General features: G+C 46.1%; 1 protein-coding gene across 1 annotated transcript; it reads left to right on the top strand.

Annotated features, from left to right (window-relative positions):
• Positions 1-519: 519 nt before the first annotated feature.
• On the top strand, positions 520-25,490 carry HAPSTR1 (HUWE1 associated protein modifying stress responses). Its single transcript, XM_051847403.3, has 4 exons — positions 520-1,179; positions 1,861-1,941; positions 10,814-11,089; positions 23,103-25,490. The coding sequence occupies exons 1-4, from the start codon at positions 954-956 to the stop codon at positions 23,345-23,347; spliced, it is 828 nt and encodes a 275-aa protein (XP_051703363.1). The 5' UTR covers positions 520-953; the 3' UTR covers positions 23,348-25,490.
• Positions 25,491-26,629: the final 1,139 nt, after the last annotated feature.

Raw genomic sequence — 26,629 nt, 5'->3', positions numbered from 1 at the left:
CCCACTTTCTCCACTCCCCTCCTCCCTTCGGAGGCCCCAGGGCCTGGAGAAACGAGTCGCCACCCGCCACGCCCCTCCGCGTCCGCGGCGCCGCTGCCGGACTCCGCTTAGCGTCTCCCCAGGGCCTGGAAGCGCCCGAAAAGCCCCCGCGGGGTGCGGGCGCGGGGCGGGTCACGTGACCGCTCGCCAGGCGCCCCGCGGCTGGGCCAGCCCGCAAGTGCGCATGCCCCACCCCCGCTCGGTTGGCTCGGACGCTTCCACTGTCAGCTCCTCCCCCCTCCTCCTTCCTCTTCATCTTTCCTGACATTCACGCCGTTCTCCCCGCCCCATTGGTTACGTCAGGCAGAGAGGCCGGCGAGCCAATCATCGCGCTGTGTTCAGGGGCCGGCACGCGGAACCGGTCGGGCCGGACCAATGGGAGCCCTCGGAGCGGGCGCGCCCCAACCGGGCCGCGGAGCTGGGGCCGAGGGGGCGGTGCTTCTCCTGTCAGCCTGTGGGCGGGGGAGGGCGGGGGCCTAGAGCCGCAGAGGCGTCGACGGCGGAGGCGACGACGACGCGGCTCAGTTCTCCGAGTGGGCTCGGCGGCGCTGGCCCGTCTGCGCGGAGGGCTTGCGGGTCGACGGCGGCGGCCCTGCGCAATGGGGGGGCGGTAGTCGCCGTGCGGCGGGCGAGGCGAGGCGGCGGCGGCGGCGGCGGTCATCCGGGCCGCGGCGACCTTCAGCGGGGCCGGGGGGCGGGCGGGCCCGGGGCGGGGGGTCGTCCCGGGCTGCGCGGGGCCGCGGGGCGGGGCTCGCCGCCCGGCGGGGCGCAGGAGGCCCGGGCCGCCGCGAGGAGCCGCAGCCGGCCGCCGGGCCCCGCCGCCAGGCCGCTCGACGACGACGCTGCTGCCGCGGGGGCCCCGCCTGACGAGGACGCGGCGGCGGCGGCGGCGAGGCCGCGGGAGGCCGCGGAGGATGGAGGAGCGGAAGGAGGAGGGCGAGGCCGAGATCCAGGAGCACGGGCCGGAGCACTGGTTCTCCAAGTGGGAGCGGCAGTGCCTGGCCGAGGCCGAGCAGGACGAGCAGCTGTCGCCCGAGCTGCAGGAGGAGGCGGCGGCCGCCGCGCAGCCCGAGCACAAGCAGCAGAAGCTGTGGCACCTCTTCCAGAACTCGGCCACCGCCGTGGCCCAGCTCTACAAAGGTGAGGCCGCCGCCGCCATCTTGGCGCCGCCCGGCCCGGCCCCGGCCCCGGCCTGCTCGGGCCTGCGCGGCCACCCCGGGGGGCGGCGGCCTCGGGGCGCTGGGGGTGGGGGGCCCGGTTGCTGGCGTCGTCGGGGCGGGCCCCGCCGCCCCCTCCCCGGAAAACGGCGGCGAGGGCGGGGATGCCCCCCGGGGGGCGGGGGACGCCGGCGCGGGGGTGCAGTCGGACTCGGGGGTCCGCGCAGGGGGTCGGGGGCTCCCCCGCTGCCCCGGCCCGGCCGGCCTGCCGCCCGCCACGGCTGGGGAGGGGCGAGCAGGGGCCCCCCCAAGTCACAAAATGGCGAAGGGAGCCCGCGGGGCCGGCCCTATTGTGCCCCGGAGCCGGCCTCGGGGCGGGGTCTGCGAAGGGGGCGCCTCCCCGCGTCCGGCCCCGGCCCGGGCTGCGCCGCCTCCCGCCGCGGCTCCCTCCCTCCCGCCCCGCCGCGACCCCCCGTTGCTAGCGTCTTCCCACTCAGTTTGGGAGCCCGAAACCCTTGAACAAAATGGCGAAACCTAATATGGCCGTTCGGGAGTGATTGACGCCCAAATAACATTCTGTCTCTGTCTGTCTGTGTGTGTTCGTGTTTCTCCCTGTTTCCCTTTTTTTTTTTCTTTTTTGTTTTGCATTTATTTTTGTTCTCAGACCGAGTGTGTCAGCAGCCAGGACTTTCTCTCTGGGTCCCCTTCCAAAACGCAGCCACCGCGGTGACCAACCTCTACAAAGGTAAAGATAACCTTGCTGCTTTGTCGGCCGCGGGGACGGGCGACCCGGGGCAGGTGCAGGCCCTGCGAGCTGAGTGTGCCTTCCGCCCACCTCAGACGCCACGCACCGTGACGAGCGCAGTGGAGGTCCGGCCGGCGACCCCGAGGTGGCTTGGACACCCCGACACTCCCACCCCCACGCCCCGGGGACTTAAGGCACTGCTGCGGACACTTGTGGTTGTCTGGGCGGACAGGGGCACCCGGTGAGCCCTGCAGGGCCCGGGGCGGCCCCCTCACCCTCACCCTCACCCACCGTTCACCAACGCCAAAGTCTTAGGCAGGCCCGGGTTGAGAACCCCGAGCTACGAGGTGGGACTGCGTCTCCTTGGAAAAGGCATCGAGGGAGCGAAAGAAGCTTTTTTTTTTTCTTTCTTAAAATTTGTGGCACCAACCAGGTGGGACAGACCTCAAGGGAGAGATGGTTGAGTTCGGCAGCTTAGGGCATGGCAGTGTGATAGCCTTAGGGGCTTTGAAGTTTTGCTAATTGGGATCATCTGCGCTTATTAGCACTGTTTTTCAGCCGTTTTAGCAAATGCTTTTCTTCAGAACGACCTTGTGGTGTGTACTGTTAACAGGGAATCTGTGACTAGGGTGTTACGTGGGTGGGCTTGTGTCTTGCGGCGCCTCTCTGGAGCTCCTTTGGCCTGTCTGGCCACGGGAAGGTCTGTAAGCAAGCATCGCAACCTGTTGTGTTCTGCTGCAAGCCCCGGGTTGAGATTTTACGCCTTTCCGATTTTGGGGATTTGGAAACTTGGGTTTGCTATTTGATGAGGTTTCTATACAAATAGGATTCGAGTTTAACTGCAAACCTATAAAAATAGTAAATGTTTTCCAGTTCTGTGAGCTTCTGGTAAGAGGAAATTGTGAATTTGGAAAACGTCAGACTCGTTGAAGCAGGCCATGGCAGCATCTGTAGGACAAATAACCGCCTTGTCCTGAGAGGTCCTGAGTGAACTTCTGGGGCTTTTTTTGGTGGGGGGCAGTAACATGAGAACTGTTTTAACTGAATCTGGTGAACAGGAATGTTAATTTTAGGGCATGAGGACCCAGCATTCTAGCCTTGCTGAGCAAAGGGAATATAATTAAATGGCGCTGGTGGTCAGCTTTGATTTTATGTAGCTGAGTATCTTACATCTTGATTCCTGAGTCCTTGAGGGTGTTGGGAATTCTTTGGAGCGGCTCTGGATTTAGAGTTAGTGCTTAAGCTCAAATTTTTAAAAACCTTAGGTTCCTTGGAGTACAATTTACACAGAGTAAAATCACCTTCTTGGGATGTACAGTTTGATAAGTGACAGGTAGAATCTCTTCCCTCCACCAACCCAGCCCTTGGCAGCTACTGATCTAGTTGTACAATGGACAGTTTTTCTTTCTCTGTGGCGCCTCATAAAGCAAGCTGTCCTGGTACCAGGGGGTAGTCTTTTTTGTCTGGTTCTTTTACTTAGCATAGTATTTTTTGAGATCTATTGAGTTTGCATTGCAGTTACTAATTTTTTTATTGTGGAGTATTCTGTCATTTTGTTTTGTTGCAGTTAACTTTTGTTTGAGGGGGAAAACAATCCATTTTCAGTGTTTTCAAGTGTCCAGGCTCTTAGCCTGAGCTTGTGTACGAGTACGACCATCCTGACTTGTGTACCCAGAATGTGTCCCTTTGGAATTAGGCTGCTTCTCTGGTACTGACTCTTCTTAGGTATTAGAAGATGGGCTCAGAGTGAGCTCTGAAATAATCCTGAATTTGATCTTATTTGGAAATCCTTGGGATTTTGTAGTTTTCTTTGGTTAGGGGATTTGAGTAGCATTTATTTTGAATAAACATCAAGTGGTGCTAAGACTATGTAGATGCCAAGTTGTCAGTGTGAACTAGTTACAGTTTGTATCCTGTGTCAGTGGAATGAAACATCCTGTTCTAGCTGATGGAAATGCTAAGTTGTGTTTGGTGAAATCTGGTGGTCTGGCAACATTGTATCCTTGCCCACAGGAGCCTGGTGATGCCCTGGAGATCCCCACACTTCCTTTTTCCCAGGGTGGGGGGCTTCAGAGCACAGGCATTCTGCTTTAGGATTCATTGGTTACCTTAAATAGAGCCAGTAAAATTAGCAAGATAGTGTCACAAGTGCTGTTAGCTTTAAATAGTGGTACATTTAAATTTTCAATATAATTTACAGAGGGGAAGATTTTTGGAGGATCCTTGAAGTGGGCCGTATGCCTGTTTTTGGTGTAGAAAAGCACTGTGTAGAGGGCTAAAATGGGTCATTTTGCAGACTGGGGAGGGTTCGGCACTCGTGCCAGCTTGATAACTGCTAAAATGAGCACACAAGAAGCTCAGTTGAGGTAAAAACCCAGGAGAGGGTCCCTTTCAGGGGCCAGTGGGCTTTTGAAAAGTGGAGCCTTCAGTTGGTTCGATTTGAATGTGGAGGGATTTGGAAGGGAATGTAAGTGGGGTCTTGGTGCATACAGAACAAGGAAGTGGGGTGCACCGTCGTAGGGTCAGACTTGGGATTCCTTTTTTTAGAAAGGGAAAGAAAAATTCCGATTCCTGGTTCTTGATTTGATAAGGTCAAAGAGGATGGTGTTGCTTTTATATTCAGCTGTGTCCCTGGCTTGTTAACGATTTTTCATATCTGTAAAGAAGTGGAAAGTTAACCAGCCTGGGTTGATGCTTACCTGGGAAATGCTTGATGAAGTCTGCTTGCTTCTGAAACCCACCTCCCGTTTCTCTGGGCGACTGGTTCCGCTCTCTGCTCCTAGTTCTTCAGCAGGAAAGTCCTGCTTGAGGCTGCTTGCTTGGAGGAAAGGCAGGCAGTAGAGGTAGTCCTGTGGCCTGCCCGGGAAGGGCGCTGGTGCCCAGCCCCTCAGCAGCAGGGGAGCGCCCATGCTTCCCCACAGCTGTTCTTTCTCAGCTCTTACTGCTTTCACTTGGCATTGTGAAAATGCAGTTGAAGCATTCATTGCTGGGAGCTCTGCTGGTGTTGAGCTTTTCTCTTGATAATGCTTCAGTTAAACCCACTTCTGGTTGTCTTGGATAGCATTTACCCTGCAGTGTCTCCTCCAGCAGTGCCTTAAGGTAAGGGGGGTGGAGTTAGGTGAGTGGGAGAGGCAGCTCTTCAGTCTGCTGGGATATGCCTCAGATGACCACAGCTGCTGAAGCCAGGAGCCTGGATCTCCATGCGGGCCTCCCACGGGAGTGGCAGGAGCCTAGGTACTTGGGCATTCTGCCACTTGATTTCCCAGGCGTGTTAGCAGGGAGCCAGATTGGAAGTGGAGTAACTAGAACTCAAGAATGCGTGCTTTGCAGGCCGTAGCTTACACTGTGCCACGCAGTACCCACCCCTGCCAGGTTGTCTAGCGCTCAGACTTGGCTCTCTTGCTTCCTAGCTGTATTGTTGGGGACTGCATCATTGCACTTGTTTGTTTACTTAACTGTAAAGGGTTACCCTAATACGTACCCACAAATTATAGCATAAGGTTAGTTTGTGCCTGGTGTATAGTGCACGCCAGTGTTGATTGTGTTGGTCAAGTTTGAAATATTAAAATGTTTCTCACTGGGCAGTGCTTAAAATGAAGGGAAGTAATGTAGTTTCAGAGTGTCCATTTTATGCTTCTGTGTAAGCTGAAGGTGAACTGAACATAGTGAAAGTGTGTGGGCTGAGTGATGGGTGATGGTCCATAGACAGTGGTCAGAAGAAGCATGCTGTATCTGGAGAGAAAGGCAGGGAGTTTTTGACGGCTGCAAAAATTACTGAGCTTTGAGACTTTGTTCAAAATATGCATTAAATTAGATTTGTTCAAAGTATGCATTACAATTAGCAACTGTAGCCTTACATTTTATTCTTCACCTTTAATTAGAAGCAGTAGTCTCAGTCACTTACTGTGGCCAGTTGTAGAATCTTCTTTCTTGATTTTTATAGAAGAGCATCACTTAGTAGAACTTTCTGTGAAGGATTTTGGCTGGAGACAGAGCTGGCCTGGCTGCTGTGGTGGTGTGAATGCGAGTGGACTCCTGTCCAACTCTGGGTGCTGCAGGTAGGGTTGTCTTATTTCAGGGGCTCAGGCTCCCTGCCCAGGAGTTCTCTTTCTGTGTGTGTGCTGCATTTTGTTCTTAGGGTGATTTCTGTTGGCAGAATGGCTGTAGGCCTCATTGTAGGGCCACTCACTGAATCTTAGAAGAACCTGAAATGATTTGTACAGTTGTGGCCAAAATAGGGTCACTTGCTTCCTGAGCACCTGTGCCACAGCCAGGTACGGTGTGCAGACCCACTCCCTGGGCAGACATGGCCACAGGGCCCTCGGAGCACGGGGTCTGCTACCCCTTTGGGAAGGGACGGTGGGATTAAAGGACAGGCTGCCACAACAGTGGCTGCTGTGATTCTCCCCGGCTTTTCCTTTTCTTTCCTCCCCTCCCCTCCCCTCCCCTCCCCTCCCCTCCCTCCCTCCCTCCCTCCCTCCCTCCCTCCCTCATGGTTCTTAAGCATTTGCTTTGTGTGCTGGGTGAAGAACAAATAGATATATAAGGATCGGGAAGATAGCACTTATTTTTGGACGCTAATTGCCTAGGAAATACATAGGAACTATTTTCTCAAAACAATTGGAAAACTATTTTATTTTGGCTGAGAGTCAATCCTGATGAAATATTAATTTTCTCCTTTGGCAGACTGATAATAAAAATTTAAGATGAAATATTTTGTAATTAGTGGTGGTCTTTAGACGTTTTGATCTAGCAGTGTGCTGTTACATTTCGTATACTCTCTAAAGAGGATAAGAGACATCTGCTTTTCTGCCAAGGAAGAAATGGGTTGTGACTTAGCTGACTTTGGATAAGAAAGATCCTTTGAGCCTCAGTTTGTTGTTTATGAAATTGGGATACTTGCTCTGGCTAAGTCACAAAGTTTTGTGAGTATCAAAGAACTATAAATAGTGCAATCTAATATTGTGTGTATCGTGGTTTGGAGAGTCCTGCATTTAAGTCTTTACATTAGAACTGGTATGATTATTGTCCCTCCTGCCCCTTGGTGGTGAGAGAACTAGATTTTGGCGCTGCGCTGATCCAAAGCCAGGAGCCAAGTGGCTCCTTCTGGGTGCAGGGCCCAAGCACTTGGGCCATCCTCCACTGCACTCCTGGGCCATAGCAGAGAGCTGGACTGGAAGAGCAGCAGCTGGGACAGAATCTGGCGCCCCAACTGGGACTAGAACCCGGTGTGCCTGCGCCGCAGGCGGATGATTAGCCTAGTGAGCCACGGCGCCGGCCAAGAACTAGCCTTCTAAACTCTGTTGAATTCAATTTCACATGCTTACCTAAAAACATGAAACATGGGACATCTCTAACTGTTGCATGAATAAAACCTTTCAAAATTTTAAAATTTTTTCCATGAAAATTATTTGAAAGAACAATAATTATTTGAAATATAGAAGAGAGAGGTGGGGGAGGAGATGAGATACTTTCCATTCACTGCTTTTCTTCCTGAATGCCTTCAGCAGCCAGGGGTGGGCCAGGCTGAAGCCAAGTGTTTAGACTTCCATCTGGTCTCCCACATGGGTGCAGGGACCCAAGCACTGAAGCCTTCTTCCATTGCTTTCCCAGGTACCCTAGCAGGGAGCTGGATCAGAAGTGGAACAGCTGGGACTTGAGCAGGTCCCCATGCCTGTTATGTCACAATGCTTGCCCCAAACCCTTCAGTATAACATGAGACTTAGTTATTTAGGAAAGTAACTGAGATTGGATTAATTGAGGTGCTAAAGTACTTGTAATTGGAATTAGAAGCTTTCAGAATATGCTGTTACACCTAGGTACTGAAAAGGATGTTGTTCTTAAAGACCCTGCATTTTGTATCTGCCTTTCTCTTCCTGTACCTTGTAGTCTGTCAGTCATTGTTTGCAAAATAACTGATTTTTAGTTTGCTGTTGGCTCTGGTGTTGAGACTTGTGAGAAATTTTGAAGTGGAATGATTGGCTTAAGAGGCTCACAACTTTTAGGTCTAACTTCCATCTGAAGCAGTCCACTAATGAATACCGAGTTCTTTAATGTTCAGATTGTGCTAACAGCATCAGCTTTTTGCAGTCGGATTGTTGGAACATCTTGTCTTCAAACAGAGCAAAACTTGGCCATGCTCAGCGTTCCCAGGATTTTAGCCCTTTCGTTTGGTTTTTAAACCACCCTCTTACCATTGGCTTTTGGATTTTGTATCCAGTTAGCTTTTCTTTTTTGCTGTCTGGTTTGCCAGGTGTGTATTTTACCTTCCTGTTTGACCTTTCTTGATCCAAGCCTGCTTCAGACTTGTTTTTTGAACTTTTTTCCTTTTATTTTCCCAGCTGTGGACCCACATCCATTTGATTTTTTTTTTTTTTTTTTTTTTTTTTTTTAATTAGAGTTAGAGAAAAAGGTCTGCCTTCCGTTGGTTTACCTCCCAAATGGTCGCTACAGCCAGCGCGCTGCACCAATCCGAAGCCAGGAGCCTCTTTCTGGTCTCCCATGCAGGTGCAGGGCCCAAGCACTTGGGCCATCCTCCACTGCCTTCCCAGGCCACAGCAGAGAGCTGGACTGGAAGAGGAGCAACCAGGTCTAGAACCTGGTGCCCATATGGGATGCCGGCGCCGTAGGCGGAGGATTAACCAAGTGAGCCGCGGCGCCAGCCCCATTTGGTTCTTGAAAAGTGGAATTTCCTCATTCTGTTTGGAAGCAAAACGTTTGTATCCAATTGTGAGCTCCATTTAAGGACAATTAGATTGCTTCTGGGTTCACACATTATGTTTATCTGCTTTTTCCGTGGTCCCATGGGGTAGGCTTACTTGGAGCCAGCAGTTCTTTAAGTCACTTGAGGTCTAGACAACACCGCTTATCACGTCTTGGTTCTATCCATCCTCTGAGATAGGCTTTATTCAAGTCCTTTACCCCCAGGAGTTGGGAAAGCACTGAGCATCGATATCCTATTAAATGTTAGTTACTTTTAAAATGGAGTTTGTGCTTGCTTGCTTTGTGGTGAAATGAAAAATGAAAAGAGCGATTTACATTGTGACTTGACCATTGTTCTAATGGTGAGACCCTGTAGAAATGAGTTCATTCCTGAGCTGCTTTGTATATCTTTAAAAAAAGAATACTCTTTCTCAAACTTATTTTAATGATTTATTTGAAAGCCACAGAGAGAGGGACAGATTCTTATCCACTGGTTCACTCAACAGATGGTCACAACAGCCAGGGCTGGGCCAGGCTGAAAGTAGAAGCTTCTTCCAGGTCTCCCACCTGGGTAGCAGGGACCCAGGTACTTGGGCCATCTTCTGCTGGTTTTCCCAGGCCATTAGCAGGGAGCTGGATCGAAAGTGGAGCAGCCAGGACACGAACTGGTGCCCATACGTGATGCCAGCATTGCAGGCGACGGCTTCACCTGTTACGCCAAAGTGCTACCCCCTGCTTCTCAAACTTCTGATGGGGTTTACTTGAGAAGATGTGTGAGCCCTTACAAGTTCTCAGGTGGGATTTGGAATTCTAGTTCTGGGCCTTTTTACTTTCAAGTGTTTTATTTAAGAGAAAAGGCTCCACAGTGGATGACTTCTGCATTCTTCTGTTAATCTTGAGCGGTATGGACTGCTCATCTGCTGAGAGATGGCCTTGTTGGAAAGTTCACTGTGTGTTGCTGCCCGTTGCTGTCTTCTGGAGCATGGACATGGGTTTGGCTCATGGTTCTCCGGCATCTGGGTGACTTGTCTTCTGGGGCACAGCTCTTTATTCATTGCCTGATGATTACTCCTCTTTCAGAATACTTACGATGTGACAGACAAGGAATTAAAACAGAACCAGGAGATGTATTTTTGTGTTACATAAGGGTTGTTTTTAAAGATGTAGGGATAAAGACATACTGGTGATTTTCTGTTAGCATGCAGCTTGACTGAAAATAAGTTGTAGTGACTTTTCAGCTACATAAAACCGCTAAAGGACAGGGATCACTTTACTAGAAACTCAGGTTCAAGATACACAGGAAGTACAGTCTGGAAATTTTGAGGCAAGGTATGGTGGGACTGTGTATGAGTTCCAAAAAACTTTTGAGACCTGGAAACAGAATAAAAATATACCCAGGAAGATGGATGGAAAAGCACTTTGTTGAAACTCTACTTAGTTTTGGTGTCGTCTATCAGAATGGGCTTTGCTTGGCTATTTGTGAAACATTTACTGCTGCCTTTGGTGTGTTCCTAATTCTTGGTGTGCTGAACCTGTCGGTAGGATTGTATCTCCAAAATGACTTCATAAAAGCAGGGGAGCGATGTCTGAGGCTCATGCATCCTTTAGTCATCTGTTGATGCTCTGAGAATTCATGAGATGATATCACTCTTCTGAAGAGAACAGTGTGGCTGTGGAGCAAAGTCCAGCTTTTCCATATGTTCTATGACTCTGGTAGTTACTCATTGCCCTCTCAAGACCTCAGTCTCCCTATTGGCGATAGGGGGACAATGGAAACTATCTCAGGAAGACCTAACCTCTTGGGTGAAGCTAGTAAAATGCCAGTAAACATTTGATAGTTTAGCTGTTTAGTGCTATTAAACTAAATTAGGTGAAATATAGCAGGTTATTGCTCTATTTCTAATTTTTGTTTTTGAAAGAACAAGAAAAGCTCTAGGACTTTGTCATGTGTAAACTGCATTTAGACCATTAAATGATCCTGTATACCATTTCTAAGATGAGCAAAATGCATTTCATTCAGCTCAATACTGCAGACTGAGAGGCCTCACAGGTTTACACATCATGATAATTCATCTTGGTTAACTTGTAAGACGGTTATCTTTGAAGAGAATCCAGTGTGGCTGTAATGATCATCATGTATCTTTTATCTTTTTTTTTTTCCTTCTAACAGAAAGCGTGGATACCCATCAGCGAAGTTTTGATATTGGAATTCAGATTGGCTATCAGCGACGCAATAAGGATGTGTTGGCTTGGGTTAAAAAACGCAGAAGAACTATTCGTAGAGAAGATTTGATCAGCTTCCTGTGTGGAAAGGTTCCTCCACCACGAAACTCTAGAGCTCCCCCAAGACTGACTGTAGTGTCCCCTAACCGAGCTACTTCAACGGAAACTAGCTCATCTGTAGAGACTGATTTGCAACCCTTCCGGGAAGCCATAGCTCTGCATGGTAAAGCCGTTTAAACATATTTCTTTGGAAAAATGGTTAAGAGTGTGCCTGTGGACCCATTTTCATGTTTAGGTTTAGGTCCAGATTTATTGTCTGTCTTTTGTCCATTCTAGTAAACACTTCCTCTAGAAATGTTTCAGTAGAATGTAAGGCAAGAATTCAATGGGGGCAGTTTCTGACTGTCAGCAGGCCATCCTAAAATGCTGTTAGAGAGTTAGAGTGAGCTTATTGGTGTGACGATAACAGAATCTTTCTCAACACTGGTTAGAAGTTTTTGCTTTACCCTTCTATATTGTATATATTCCTCTGAGTCACAGGAAGTTCCTTTGTCTTAAAAACTGTAATTGCTTGGAGAGCCTGATGCATGACAGGCAAGTAAGACATAATTCTCAGGTTAGTTCTCTTGGGAATAGGTACTGCCTTTGACACCCTAGTCTAGCCAGTAGGTTGTAGATGTGTTTATGACCCAAGGGGAAAGAGGTCAGATGGAAGAATTACTAACTTTGGTTTAGCCTGCTGTCCCTTAGGTCTGTCCTATTTTGATAGGACCATCAAGAGGTGCAGCTTGTGGACAGGCTCAACACCATCTCCCCAGGCCAGACCTGTCACCAGAAGACATTTTTGCCTGAGGAGTTTGAGTATCACTGGAGAAGTCTGGGGAGGGTGGTGAGCAATGAGTCTGTTGGTTGTTGCTCTCCAGTTCAGACTTCCAAGCAGAACTGGGAGATCGGCCTTCTGTGTACAAGATTTAATGTAGAAAAATGTACCCAATAAAATAGGTATCAACATGAGAACTTCAGTCATGCAGATAACTAAGGTATAAGTAGTGAGTGAGATGATGGGACCTGTTAGATTTCTGGACTGGAGTGCAGATCATCCAAAACAAAGCCTGGTAGTCAAAGTATTGGAATATGTGTAAAGAACTTCTGTATCATTGAAATTAATGCCCATGGAAATTCTTTTTCTCTTGGGAAAACCTTGATTCTCTCCTAAGTCCCCCATCAAAGCATGGAGTTGGGAAAAGGGTTTTGCTTTGCTTTTAATTTTTTGATTGAGAGTTTATGACAAGAACAAGAAAGTTTATTGGAAGAAAGTCCGTGTTTTGGGGATGCAGTTCATAAGACTGCATGCTATTTCTAATGTAGTTAAATTGGCGAACTTTAGGAACTCAGTGGCAGTGAATTTGATCAATTCCTGTTAAATTAGTTTCACATCTTTTCCCCTGAACAAGTTTGGAAAAGTAGAGATATAAGTAGTTTGTCAGATCAGTTTTAGTGCATGGTTTTGTTAGATGCAGTGGTCTGTCCTTGATTTTTATCATCAAGTGAATTTATGGCTCATTCCATACTCTTACTAAAGTATCTTTCTGTGTTATACTGCTGTATTTGAGAAGAGTATACAAGCATAGAGGCCAGGCTTATTAGGGAATCTTGATGCAACAGTGTATTACAGGGCAGCCAGCCCCGTCCTTACATGAGAAATGACTGTCCTTTAACTCCCATTACATGTTCTTGAGTTGAATCTGTCAACCCATGACTTATTATTTTCTTGACCATTGGGGGTTTTAGTTCATTATACAGTTGTAGGAAGCTACTGTTTATAATTTTGACTTTTAAATTATGAGCATTTAAAAAGGAAAACTTTGTATAGAAAAAAATTATATTTCCCTTCAGGACACTCATAATGTAGCACCAATCCAGTGTGGTATTCTGATCAGGGTTCATACCTCTAATTCATGCAGTTTAAACGGGATGATGGTAAAGTAATAGAGGATCCCATGGAGAATCTACAGAAACAAGTAATGCTGAGTTTTGTGCTCTGGTGGTTTGTAAGAACGTTAGGGTATTGAGAAATGGTAGTTTGGTTAAAATATTTAAAGAAAATAATTTGAATGATTTGTAGTAATAGGGCACTGTAAACTAAAAAGTTATATAGATTAGTGACTAACTTTAACTAAGTCTCCTTATGATCTGATTTGTTGAATAGTCTGCAAATCGAAGTGAAAACATTTAAGGCAGTCTTTTAAAACTGTTACTTAGAAACATCTTAATTAGGGTACATATTGTGGCAGAATTCAGTTTTGAGTATAATTTGAATAGCCAAATCTATGAAGTGTGAGTTCAGATTGAGGTTTTTTTGGAGTTGCCCATTGGTAAGAAAGTTCTAAATTCTGGCATTTAGGGGACGTGAGAGAATCGGTATGCTGAGTCAGACTTGAGCATACATGGGTGCTTAAAGTTCACGGAAAAACAGAATTAAAAGAAGTTTATTTTGGTATAAAAAATTAAAAATCCATGCATGTATTCATGATATGTGTGTCCCATGAATTTGTGAAGTATGCTCATATAATCAAATACCACATTCCTTATGTCCTGCCTCCTTATGAGGAAGTTTTCCTCCACATTTTTTCTTAATCCTGAAAACCCATCTTACTAGTACACCCCATCCCCCTAAAAAACACACACACTCATAGATGTGTAAAATAAACCATTTATTTGGAGAAAAAAATGTCAGACTTGATCATTTCATGCACTGAGGGTGGTTGCCTCCTTGGACTTGTGGCCCAGGTTAGCGAGAGAGACGAAGAATTGATGATGATAGACTGGTTCGCAAGGCCGAGGCTAATCCAGTGCTTATTTTGACACTTGTCTGCACCCTGCTGTGTATTTCTGTGCCTGCTCTGGGACCTGCTTATCTGGATGTTAGACTCAGAAATAAAAGAAGCACACAGGCTTGTGCTAAATCGATTTCTGTCCTTTTTAAAATTCTTAACATGAGAATATTATGGGAAACGTAGCTAAACTGATACCTGGGAGGTTTTTGTGCTATTTCAGATGGACGAGACATCATCTGTGGTTCTCTGCTAGTCTTTTCGATTATTCCTCCTCACGTCGTCCTTTTTCTTTTAGAGCTGCTCCTCGTCTCCTCTTCCGCTGTAACTTCAACTCCTGTATGCTTTCCTTAGGTTTCTCACTGTCCTAAGTTCCACTCCCCAGGATTCCAGAACCAGCTGCTGCCTGCTGCAGGCCCTTCAGGGGCGATCTCACTCACACTTCACTGAGGGATCTTCTCTCCCTTCCACCTTCTCCTCTGACTGCCAGGCATGTCGCAAGGTGCTCTGTAGGCGTTTGTCTGACATGCAGTTTTCAGCTGGGCTCATCATCCTTTTGCTCCAGCAACATAAATACATGGTCTTCCCCTCAGTTGGCCTGGTAGATTCTGGATTTGAATCGCACTTTAATGTTTCCTGAATGTGGTACATCAGATATTCTTGCAGCAGAAAGGGACATTTCATTTCATTTTTTTTTTAAAGATTTATTTATTTGAAAGGCAGAGACTTACAGAGAAGCAGAGACAGAGAAGTCTTCCATGGCTGCTTCACTCCACAAATGGCCGTAATGGCTGGAGCTGGGCTGATCCTAAGCCAGGAGCTTCTCCCAGGGCTCCCAAGCTGGTGCAGGGGCCCAAGAATTTGGGCCATCTTCTGCTTTCCCAGGCCATAGCAGAGAGCTGGATTGGAAGTGGAGCAGCTGGGACTCGAATGGGCGCCCATATGGGATGCTGGCACTGCAGACGGCAGCTTTACCTGCTGTGCCACAGCACTGGCCCCCAGAAAGGGCCATTTCAGTGAGCTTGGCCGTGGCTTTGGCCTTCTGAAGGAGGTGTCTGGGCTCAGGGTAACCTCCTCTCTGCTTGTGGTTCCCAGTCCTGAGCTGCCCCAGTCAGTTGCTAGTCCTTCTTTGATGAGACCACTGGAATGATCTTTTTGATTCTGTCACTTCGCTGGTTGGTTTCCCTATAGCATTCACTGTGAAGTCTGTTCTCCACAGCCTGCCCTGCTCTCTGTGCCACTGTCCCACTTGGTTTGTTTCCATGGGTCTCCCTTCCAGTTGACCAGGGCTACATGAGAACGGAGGACTTGTCTTTTTTTTCTTTTGGCTTTAACAAAACCTGGCCCAAGAATCTAGTATAGGTGTGTTTGTTCTGTGTTTACCATGTAGTTAGCATCTCTGAAAATGAACAAACGCAACGCATAATGGGCATGGAGAACCTAACCTTGTCGATTACAATCCCCAAATTACTACATTCAGGGTAAAGTATCACCTGTGTACCTAGTGGTCCTCGGTGCATCTCAGAACAACTGAAGTGTGGGTGGGGCTGAGAGTGTGATATATTACTAGGGTTACTTTTTTACTGTTTACTTTGTATCAGCATTGTGCCAAGGAAAGTTCTGTTAAATCCTCATACCTGCTCAGTTGTAACACTTTTTATTGATGAAGGAAGATGTGTTTGGCTCAGGTGGAATATTTTAGTAAGCATAGAGTAGATAATCCACATTTGTTTTTACTCCGAAATGCATCCTCTTAACCACTGTGTTTCTGTGTTTGTAGGTACAGGGTTTCTCTCCTCCTCCTGCTTTGTAGGGCTTGGGGGATGGGGTGGGAAAGGTCTCAAGGCTTTCCTCTGAAGACATCAGAGAATGCATAAACACTGTGTATCTTTCTGGGGTTCTCTCCCTGCTCCCGGTGGATCTGGATAAGTAGGCTTGAAGGTGATAGTTTGTGACCTGCTGTCTCCTGTTTGTGCAGAGAATGGTGCTTGGGCTTTGTGTACAGGCTGTCAGCCGGTCAGCTCTCAGTCCTGAGTGCCCTCTTAGCCTGTGTACAGTACTAGAAATAGAACCTGTGCCCAGGATCCCAAACCTTGTTTTTGCCTCTCCTTTTAGTTACAGACATCACTCTAGGGGGAGAGCTAATTTAGAATAATTTCTAAAAAATTATTTGAATATTACTTGCTAAGATCCAGAGCTTGTTTCCTATTCACAGAGTTACCTGGCTGGTGAAAGATTTGCATCGGGTTGCCCAAGCCCAAGCAATGTCTGGACAACTGTAAATAGAAATCTGTCTCCTCATTCTGAGTTAGGACTGTTGTGCGAATTAGGAAAATAGGGTCTGGATTGAGGCCAGGACCTGAGTTCTGGGAGGTAGAGCCGGAGGGCAGGTCAGACCTGAAACTTTGATGGCTTTTTACTCTAAGCTCCCTTTTTTTCTTTTTTTCTTTTTTTTAAGATTTATTTATTTACTTGAAAGAGTTACACAGAGAGGTCTTCCATCTGCTGGTTCACTCCCCAGTTGGTCGCCACGGTCACCACGGCTGGAGCTGTGCCAGTCCGAAGCCAGGAGCTTCTTCTGGGTCTCCCATGCAGGTGCAGGGGCCCAAGGACTAGGGCCATCTTCTGCTTTCCCAGGCCATAGCAGAGAGCGGGATTGGAAGTGTAGCACCTGGAACTCAAACTGGCGCCCGTATGGGATGCCAGCACTGAAGGCAGCAGCTTTACCTGTTACGTCACAGCGCTGGCCCCATAAGCTTCCTTTCACATAGATCATCTCCTAAGTGGTCTTTGTAGGATGCTGACCCCAATGCACACTGTCCTGTGTTTAGTTCTTGTCCCATGTTTCAGTGCTTGTTTTAGTTCTTGACTGCAGTACTTGGAGTTATCCCTGCTAAGCCTGCCTGGTGGTCTCTTTAAAAGTATGCACCTTTTTCTGACTCAGTTCTCTCACAGCATCTGGTGTCAAAGTAGGCATTGGTGGGAACCGTTGCTCTTACTGGTATTTGACCTTAAGATGCCATCTTCCCAACTTCATGGTTCGTTCTTGTTTAAAGCAGGTTAGGCCAGTAGGCCTTCTGCGTTCTCTGCTGTTTGTGCTGAGAAGGGCTTAGTCTAACTCAGTCCAGCATTTAGTAGGATACTGGAGACTTTCTGAAAGGAATGGAACTGAAACTGAGGGAAAGATTTTTTTTTTTTTTTGTGAGTTAAATGACAGCAGCTCCTTCGCATTGAAGACTGAGCCTTTTTTGGCTCAAACCCTTTCTCTGAATTTGGTGTTACAAATTCCGCTTTCTGCAGCTAAATCCTTCTGCAGAAAGTGGGGTCATTTTAAAATAAAATGTGTGTCATCTATCATTCTGTCGTCCACCAGCTACTGACCAGAATGGGCGTTAGGAGCCCTGTTAGAGGCCGGGGTAGGGCAGAGGATTAAAAGATGCCTAAGTTGGCTGCTCAGGGAGCTTTTGGCCTGGTAGAGTATTAGCCACTTTGAAGGATGTAAACCTCTAGGGCATCAGACGGAGAGACGTTGGGAATTCATAGGCTCCATTTCTGAAAGCACCCCCAACTGTGCACTTTTTTTTCTTTTTTTCCCTAACAAGGTTTCTGGGCTACAGGGGAGTTCTTAGGCACTGAGTCATGAAGTTGATTGGCAGGGAGAGACAGAGGTCTTCCATTGGCTGGTTCGTTCCCCAGTTGGCCAGGCCTAAGCCAAGAGCCAGGAGCTTCTTCTGGGTCTCCCACGCCAGTGGCAGGGGCTCAAACTCTTGGGCCATCTTCCACTGCTTTTCCCAGGCCATAAGCAGAGAGCTGATCAGAAGTGGAGCAGCTGGGATATGAACAGGAGCCCATATGGGATGCTGGCGTTGGCTTTCTTTACCTGCTACATCACACTGCCGACCCTGGATAGGAATTTCTACGTAGGAAAAAAAAAAAAGTAAAGCAAATTCCTAATTTGTCACGCTCGAAGTTTGAAATAGCCAACATCTTTTCCCTAGGGTTTATGGAATACTGTGATGAAAGGTAACCAGAACCAGTTGGGTTTTCTATATAATGTGAGCACAGGTTTTTGGAGCTCTTTTTGTCTTTGTTCAAAATATTCTTTGGCCTGTTTGTGCCAGAGTGATACAGAATGGAAGTTACCAAATTTTGTCAGAACATCTTTCCTGATAAAATTCTCTAGTAGTTGATGCTGAGTACATATGCAGAGACTGATTCCTGTTTGGTCTCACTTTGCATCCCTTTCCTGGCTCTCTTGCATCCTTTCATTGACACAGCCAAACATGTAGGAAAATGCCTGGACCGCTAACGCTGAGGTGGAGATGAGGGATTTGTGACCTGATGGTATAGTGCAAAAGAAATGCCCTACAAAGGACTCGTGGGGGATTTGTGTCACCCACTTAGAGAATCCCTTGTCTGCTCTGAGCACACTTACACTCCCAGCAGTGCAGGGAAACACAGTAGATGCCTAATCAATGCCTGTGGAATGTTACAACCTGCATCTTCCTGAAATAACAGGATATTTGTTGATAGCTACTTGACAGTCAAATGTGTCTTAAGAAACCTAACTTGGAAAAGAAGATGTAAGAGATTAATGCACCAACACAGTCTCTCTAGTTGCTTAAAATTTGTTACTGTATTTCAAAAACTCTTCATTAAATTTCTTGTGAAGGCTGGAATTACGCCTTTTGTTCAAAATAGCCTCTGAGGATAAGAACAATTAAGGCAATAGAGATAGCATTGGAGTTGGCATTTTCTGTGTATTAACATTAGATATTAGCTACTGAAGTTTGTGGAGGTAGGACTTAAAAGCTGCTAATATACCACAATACAAAATTGTCTTGGACCTGCAATAACATTTTGTTGGAATTTTTTTTGTTGTGAAAAAGGCCATGTGGCTATGCCTCAGAGCCAGTTTCCTGGACTCATTCAGTACTCTGTTGATAGTTAAGAAGCATTTTAATATCTGAGTTTAATTTTCTGATTTTACAAATATTCATTTCTTGGAAAATTTGAATATTTCCAAAAAATAAAAAAATTCAGTATCTTGTTATCCTGCTACATGGAGTTAAATGCAGTTCAATGTTTGGTGCATTTCTTCACAGTCTTTTTTTCAATGTATAAATATTAAACTTATTTTACAGTTGAGAGCATACTGCATATATGGTACTGTATTTTGCTTTTTTTTTCTTTTTTTCTTTCAACGTCGGAGCATTTTTCCCATGGCATTAAAAACTGTCTTTGAAAAATGGAAAGCATTTTGGGCTGTCAGCATTTAACTGAAAATGTTTTCTTGGTGTGACATGTGTATCTTTGTAATTGGTTTGATTTAGTGTGCTTTACTTCAATAAAAATTCAGTATTACAATTTACAGATTGGGGTGGGGAGTGGTATCTCCTTCAACTTCCCAAGGTCTTCCTAGTGGAATTTCTTTTTAAGTGACCCAGCTCCCCTGGTACATCTAAAACACTACATGGACACTGCAAATGCTGCTTGCCTGGCACTTCACAACCCGGCTTTGTACAGGGGTGCTGCACACCCGTTCATAGTAGTGCAAGGAGGCCAGGGGCCTGGGGCTCCTGCCAGGGTACTGCCCACTTGGCTGGAGTTGAGGGGATTTCAGATCCCCGCTTTCCGTGGAACGTGCGCTGCTGGAGCCTGTGCTGATGGATCGACAGTGCTTCTCCCTCCAGGGCTGCCCCTTTCTCCCAGGGCTTGTCAGGGTTTGGGAAGCAGGTAGCGCAGTCAGCGTTGCTGGGTCTGAGGCAGCGAGATGGGCCGCGTCGGCGTCTGCTCTTTCTCTGCCTGTGTGTGATCTAACTATACTGGGAAACGGATTACGTGTAATTAATTCTGCAAACAGCATTTTTCTATCACCTTAAGCATGAACTCAGTATAATGATAGCTCTGTGCTACTTATTTTAATAATTTACCATGTAACTTGAATTCCAATAACCTGGACTGTAAATTTGTGTTAGCTCCAGCGGGAGCCTTCAGAGTTAATTAAATCATCCTACTCCTCTCCCCCACTCCCTGCTCCTGCACTAATCATTTAAAATTGATACAGAAACTTTGAAATTGATTTTACTTGTATTAAGCAGTTGAGACTTCTCTGTCTAATCATGCTACTTGTTCTGCTTTTGTCAATTGATATTCCTGTAGCCCTTTGGAAAAAGTGTATTTTTAGTAGAAATTAAGTTGTATGCCCTCAGGACATACAACTTAGTTTTTTCAGCTGTGAAGCATGTTCGGATTTTCTGTACTTGTATAGGTTTGATTGTTCATGTGGCTTAGCTAAGGTTTCCTAAAGCATCTTCTAGTAGCTGTTACTGGTTTATAAAATAAAATTTGGGATGTGTAAAAATACATATTTTTTTGGTTGTTACTTTTTTTTTCTTTTTTGGACTTGTGAAGTCTTTGGGGACAAGGAAGTAGATGAACCCAGAACAGATGTTCACCAGTTGAGACTAGGTGAAGGCAGTGTTGCACATTGTGGTTTTACTTGGGCTGTCAGCAACCCACGTCCTACACCCTGTGGAAAGAGATAGCTTTCCAGAAAGTACTAGAGAGTTTTGAGGTTGACCAAATCGATGCTTAATGTTTCTTTCTTAGGGAAGCAGTAAGCATTTGCTTGAGGGGCCTAATCCACTTCTGATGACTGTGTTGTGAGTCTTCAGTGTTCGCCATTGCCCTGGGACCCTCTGCAGTAACAGGAAAGGCACGGGCTGGGGTGTATTGGAATTTTTGTATGTGTGTGTGTGGTTTCTAGTGACAAAGGGGATCCTGAATTTAGTAACTGAAGTGCCTAGTTTATTGCCGAATGTCCCAGATTTGCAGTATAATTAACGACTTCAGAACCTTTCGCTTTATGAAGCAAGTGTGAACAGATTGTCAGTTAAGTGTGTGGGTACCTTTGGTCAGTTAAGTGTGTGGGCACCTTTGGGTAGTATGTTGTGAGCTGGGAGGTTAGGAACAGAGACACGATGGCCCTAAAGGAGTTTATAGTTTTGAGGTAGACTTGAAAAACCAAGCATTTGGAGACAGTTGAGTGTTAAGTTTGATGGCAATGATGTAAGTGAAGAGAGCTGCCTGTGTGTGTTTCCTGGCCTTGGAAGTGAGTAAACATTAACAGCTGAACCTGGAATTTCAATCATGAGGGGTAGGACTCGTAGCATTATTTTTCAAAAATCAGTGAATCCGATGAATGATGTGGCCCGGGCACCGCGTTAAGTTGGTTCACTAGAGGTAAGACTTTGTACAGGAAGAGAGGGTTGATGGCACTAAATGAAAACAGCCCGAGATGTTTCTTTTGCCTTTTTTTTTTTTAACTTTTTAAAAGAAAACCGTATGTGGGTTGGGGAAGAGGCAGTACAGTTTCTGAAGGTGCTAAGTTCATGATGCCCACTGAGCAGTTAGGAACCTGGGTGTGTCCTTGAGAGAAATGTTTGCCTCTGTGGGAGCGATTAGGGAAGCACTGATGCTGAGGGGGGCAGGATGTCACCCTGGGTGCACCCAGCCTGTTGGGCAAAATAAGAGCCCACACAGGTGGCTGAGGAAGGAGCAGAGAGGAGGAAGAGCCAGCAAGAGGCTGAAGTAGGAAAGGTGGGAGAAAGAGGAAGGCGCCCCGGGGAGGTGCTGGAGGAAGTGACGGCTGGTGGAGGAACTGCGTCCAGGGGTGGTGGTGCGGCTACAGATCTGGCAGGGAACGAGAGTGACTTGAGAGGTGAGGCCTGAGGTGCAGGCCAACGCTAGGCCCTGGAGCCATTTCTTTGCAAAAATACTTGAGGCTTTAAGAGGCGGCAGAATAACTGTAATAGGAACACAGGTTTTCCTTGAGTGAGTCCCAGCTCTTAGTTACAGCCTGTTGACCCTGGGAGGATTACTTAGCCTTTTCAACTTGTTTTTTTCATCTGCAGCACGGAAGTGCTGTAATTGTCATAGCATTTGGAGGGATTAAGCTTTAAAAAGGACCTAAATAGTACCCGATATAGGAAGTCCTCTGACATTTGAGCTTTTTGTTTTTAATTATTATTTAAAAAAAATTTTTTTTAAAGATACTAACCTTGTAGTCTTCAGTGCTGAAGACCCTCGTAGGTTTCCTCTGAGCATCAGTGGGAGGACAGTGAGTAGTGAGATACTGCTCACTGCTACCGGGAGAGCAGCGAGGGGAAGCTTTCTGTGCAGGGTGCCCGGAGCAGCTCAGGAGGAGGTTCGGGCCAGCGAACACCGTCAGACGCTGGGAGGTCGGTGCTTAAGGCCTGGGGTTTGAGCACGTTGTCTATAGACTACTTGCGGAGCAGGAGCAGTATTAGGGGGAATTCAGCCGATTTCATGTGGTAGGAGGCACTTAGCTTTCAAATTTAAACATATAACTAGGCTCTAAAATTAGAGTGAGCCCCCACTGAATCATACTGTGAGCCTATTTTAAAATGTAGAGATAGGACTCCTGTTCTTGAAAACATTGATTTTTACCAGATGATAATTGAAATCTTGTTAGCAACGATCTCTAGCTGAGGCTAGAATAGTGTAGGGGGAGTTAAGGCGGAAAATCCATTGCGAGTGATAGAAGACTTTCAAAGTTGATGGTCTGTGCTTCCTGGCCCGATCGTGCCTTTCAGGGGTTTATCCTGAACATTCAGGAGTAGAATTTAAGGCTGATTTCCTAAAGGTGTTCAAGAGTCCAACTGTGAGTGCTGGGTGGATTTAATAACTCTTGAACATTGAAAGTGAAGCAGTGAGACGATCGGCACTGTCCTTGCCTTCCCTCCTCTGAGAGAGAATAGTGATTTAGGCTGCAGCAAGGGATGTGTGCCCAGCAAGTCCACTTGGCTGCTCATGTAACCCTGTCTGTCCAGGGCAGACCCACTTTGTGCCCTAACGTGCTGGTGTAATTGTTGAACAGTGGCCCCTATTCAGGCTTGACAGTGGGATTGGGCGATAAGTTACATGGTTACCTTATGTAGAGGGGAGGTCTCAAGGAGCCCACTCAGGCCTGGAGATGTCGCTCTCTGTTGAGCACCACACGCAGATACGGCACGTGGGAGTGGTGACCCTGGGTCACTAGAATGCCCAGTTTAGAGCAAGCACCCTCTGTCCTCATCCTTGAACTGTCTACAAGTAGGTGTGTGTTAGTAGAGTAGGAGGGAGAGCTTCATGGTGTACTGGACACCCAGCACGGTGCCTGACACATAGTAAGCCTTCATCAACTGGTAGTATCACCAAGAAGACCTGTCAAAGCTGGAGGATTCGTTTTCCCCAAATAAAACGGTAACTGCTCACTGGTGACCCCTTACGAAGCAAATAGACATCTTCTGACACTGTGACAACATGGAAAATAAAGTGGGTTGCTTTCAAAAGGGTCGACTAACCGAGCAACTCTAAAACCTTTTTTCTTCTTCCTAGGTCTTAGTGGTGCAATGGCTAGTATAAGCGTGCGTTCGAGTACCCCAGGCTCTCCTACACATGTAAGCAGTGGATCGAATGCTAGTCGAAGGAGAAATGGACTCCATGATGTCGATTTGAACACTTTCATATCAGAAGAAATGGCACTCCACTTGGACAATGGTGGAACTAGAAAGCGTACCTCAGCCCAGTGTGGCGATGTCATTACAGACTCACCAACCCATAAACGCAACAGAATGATCTAAACTGCAGACATTTTCACACCCACCATGCTGCTTGAAAGCCACTTGATCCTCAACATATACGATTATTGCAAAGGAAACATGAGGCCATCTTCCCTTGTTCACTGTTTAAGACAAGTGAATTCTGTAGTGGTTGCCATAAAAGGAAGTTGTAGGTATTTCCAGTAGATGCCTCTTGTAACCATGGCTTTCTTCAAACTGTAATCCTAGCAGAGGACATCAGATGTCGTGTAGTTGTTAGCAAGATCATCATAGGCAAACATATATCCGTTCCAAGGCTAAAAGTGACCTTAACTGTATTTATTCTCAAAGGGAAAGGAAATATCAGATGTTTATTTGGTTATAGATGCTTTTTTTTTTTTTCCTTTTGGTCCATTTCCTGCTGTGTTGAGTATTTTGCTTCAACAGTATTGCCAGGTACCTAAAATTATCTAAAAACATGATTTGGCTTCCTCGTCAAATCGATAGGCTTCCATTCTTGCAGCAGCACTGTACCATGCACCTGATTCTGTGTAACAGTGTGCAACTTTAATTAGTGGACTGTGCCAGTTTTCAGTTTTCAAAACAGTCTCAATTCTGGTGATTGTGTGATGTAAAGAGGTGCTATGATGGTCATGCAACTAATACTTAATACACAGAACTTTATTGGATTCACTTTGTGTGTGTTAGTGCTCTAAAGGTAGCAATATTACTGAACTGCCCCCAGATTCACCCTGTAGGCTTAAAATACTCAGTTTTATGACAAGTACTACTTCCTATGCAGGGTATTTTCCTTATGGTAAATGTAAACATGTAGACTGCATTCAAGGTGACCTTGAGAGAGCTCATGAGCTTGGAGAGTGGGCTCTCTCTTTTGGTGCAGTGTTAGAGGGAGATGGATTGGGGGGAGGGGGGATTCTAGTCTTTCGTACCCTGTTTGCCATTTTTCATGGACGCCCTATTGAGTGCAGTTTCCATCGTCACAGATGGAAGATACTCAAGGTCTGTCTTATCTCCTAATGTGATTGCAACTTACAGAGCAAAACCCAACTCGCCCCATCTTCCAACACCTCTCCTAAGAAGTGCAGTTTGGAATCATTCTGGAAAAGATCAAATCGCATGGAGGTTGTCTAGATGTTAGGTGAACCTAAATAGAAGTTCTGAATAGATTCCTCTTTTGAGTAAATATAAGACCTCTTGTAGCTACAATGTTTTAGAGCATGTTTCATCTTCATTTTTAATACCTTGAACTGAATGATAGTGTTTTTTAGATGAAGAACTGATGTCAGCCTGCCAGGTACTGTAATTTACTCTATCATATTATATTATATATCAAGTAGGACAGTGAAAAATGTTTCCTTGCAAACTTGTAGTCCAGGATCAGTTACTTCCTATTTTTATCCTTAAATGACCATTGCAAATCAGTGTAAGGGTTTTTCCGGTAATTACTCACAGCACTTTGTTAAAGTTTGCAATTTCTTCAGCTATTTAATAATACCTTTCTGTGAAGAAACTTTGCTAAGTTAACCATAATATTCATTGACTGGGTGAGACGTGAATGGAATATTAGATATGTGTGAATTGAAGTTCTGTAACCATTATAGATAGAGCCCTTATTTAAAGAAGTGAATTCCATACTGAAACTAGGAATGAAAGTGAGGTATTTCTAAATTTTTGCAATGTGGATAATTTTTTTTGGTTTGAACATAATAGCAGGAAGAATTAAAGCAATCCTTCCTTTGACCTGAGACGGACGCGCCTGTGCGGTACTCTGAAGGCTCCCTTTGGAATACACCAAGAAGTGTGCTGGCGTTGTCTGTTCATCTGTCCTTGGGATTCCGGTTCTGGGGCTGGGGCTTCGCTGTGACGCTTTGCTCAGAAGCAGCCAGAACGCTTGCTCCTGCAGGATTTTGAGATTGAGGAATACATATTTAATCTCCCCTTTATGCCTTCGTTCTAGTTCCTCTTTCCAGGTTGAGTTACTAATTTTTTGGTTGTTTTGTTTAAGTTGGTGCTCTGAAGCTTAATCTCAGTACCCTTTACTCTCAATTGTCAAATTTTGATAAAACATGTGCCATTTTCTTTGGTAAGAGAAAGCAGGTCTTAATGTCTGCCAGAACACAATTTATATGCCTTATTGGCCCCATTAAACTTTTTAAAAACTTTAGCATTTGTTACTTGTTTTCCATTGCATCTAATCTCAAGTGCTACTTCCCGCTTAAAGGAACCCCCTCCCGCATAGCTCTCTGGTGTGGACACACCAGGCAGAAAGGGAATTGATTTCTCTTAGGAAGACTTAGTTCTGACAGCTAGAGTTCTTGAAGCGTTTCTTTATACCAGTTTAGATACAGAGTGAATCACTTAAGATAGCATACTTGTGTGGTACTTTTTAAAAAATAGCATTGACGTTTTCAGTCTCTTGAACAGTGCAGGCTGAATTCTAAAACTCAGCAGTTTAACATGGGGGGAGGGGGGCAACAGAACCTCTTCTTTGTCGTAAACTGGAGTCTGATTCTTTGATTCACCACAGCTCATTAGTTTTGCTCCTGTTGCCTCACGTGGCGTGAGCTGGCTGAGTCATCCTTACACAGCGGCGTTCTGAGCATGGCGGAAGTATTAAAAACTTAATGATAATGTTTCATATTTTATAGAGCAAAGTTGCTGGAGAGCATTTGGCTGAATCCAGAGACCTGCAGTCCAGTTCTTCAATGTGGTTTACCCAACTGGAGTAGTGATACACAACTTAAATCATGAAGTGAATAAATCATTAAAAACAAACAAAAAAAATGATGGGGCTTGTCTGCTATTTTGCTCATCACATCTGAAATAAAACGAAGTTTAGGCTTTTAAAAACGAATTAGTCTTGTAAATTTTTTCCCAAGGGTGGTTGAACTGATTAAACTTGGGTCTGAGTGGCCTGGAGGTTTCCATCCAGTAGAAAGCAAGGCTGGCCTCCTCTCCAGCAAGAGGGGCTGGCCCGCCCGGAGGCTCGTCAGTGCCTGGGAGCTGCGATTTTGAAAAGGGGCCTTGAGCTGGGGATGTGGTCAGCACGGTTACTTTTAGAAAGTGGTTGTGACCAGAGTCATTACATTGTTGGTATGAGAGGTAGGGTGGTAACTGTTAGCAGATTATTTGGATTTCATTTTGTGAGGTTTGTCACAACCTGGCGTTGTATCCATCAGACCAAGTGGTGAGGTGTCCTTGGGAATCTCCGAGAGATGGTCTGGACTCTTGGAATGAAGAAAACAAGATCCGTGGATTTAGTTAAAGCAGGTTGCTCTGGTTACGTGTTTATAGTACGTGGCC

The sequence above is a fragment of the Oryctolagus cuniculus genome, chromosome 19 (genome assembly GCF_051225735.1).
Source record: "Oryctolagus cuniculus isolate XC-2025 breed Fujian yellow rabbit chromosome 19, ASM5122573v1, whole genome shotgun sequence".
Lineage (NCBI taxonomy): Eukaryota > Metazoa > Chordata > Mammalia > Lagomorpha > Leporidae > Oryctolagus > Oryctolagus cuniculus.
This window is presented reverse-complemented; position numbering and strand designations above follow the sequence as displayed.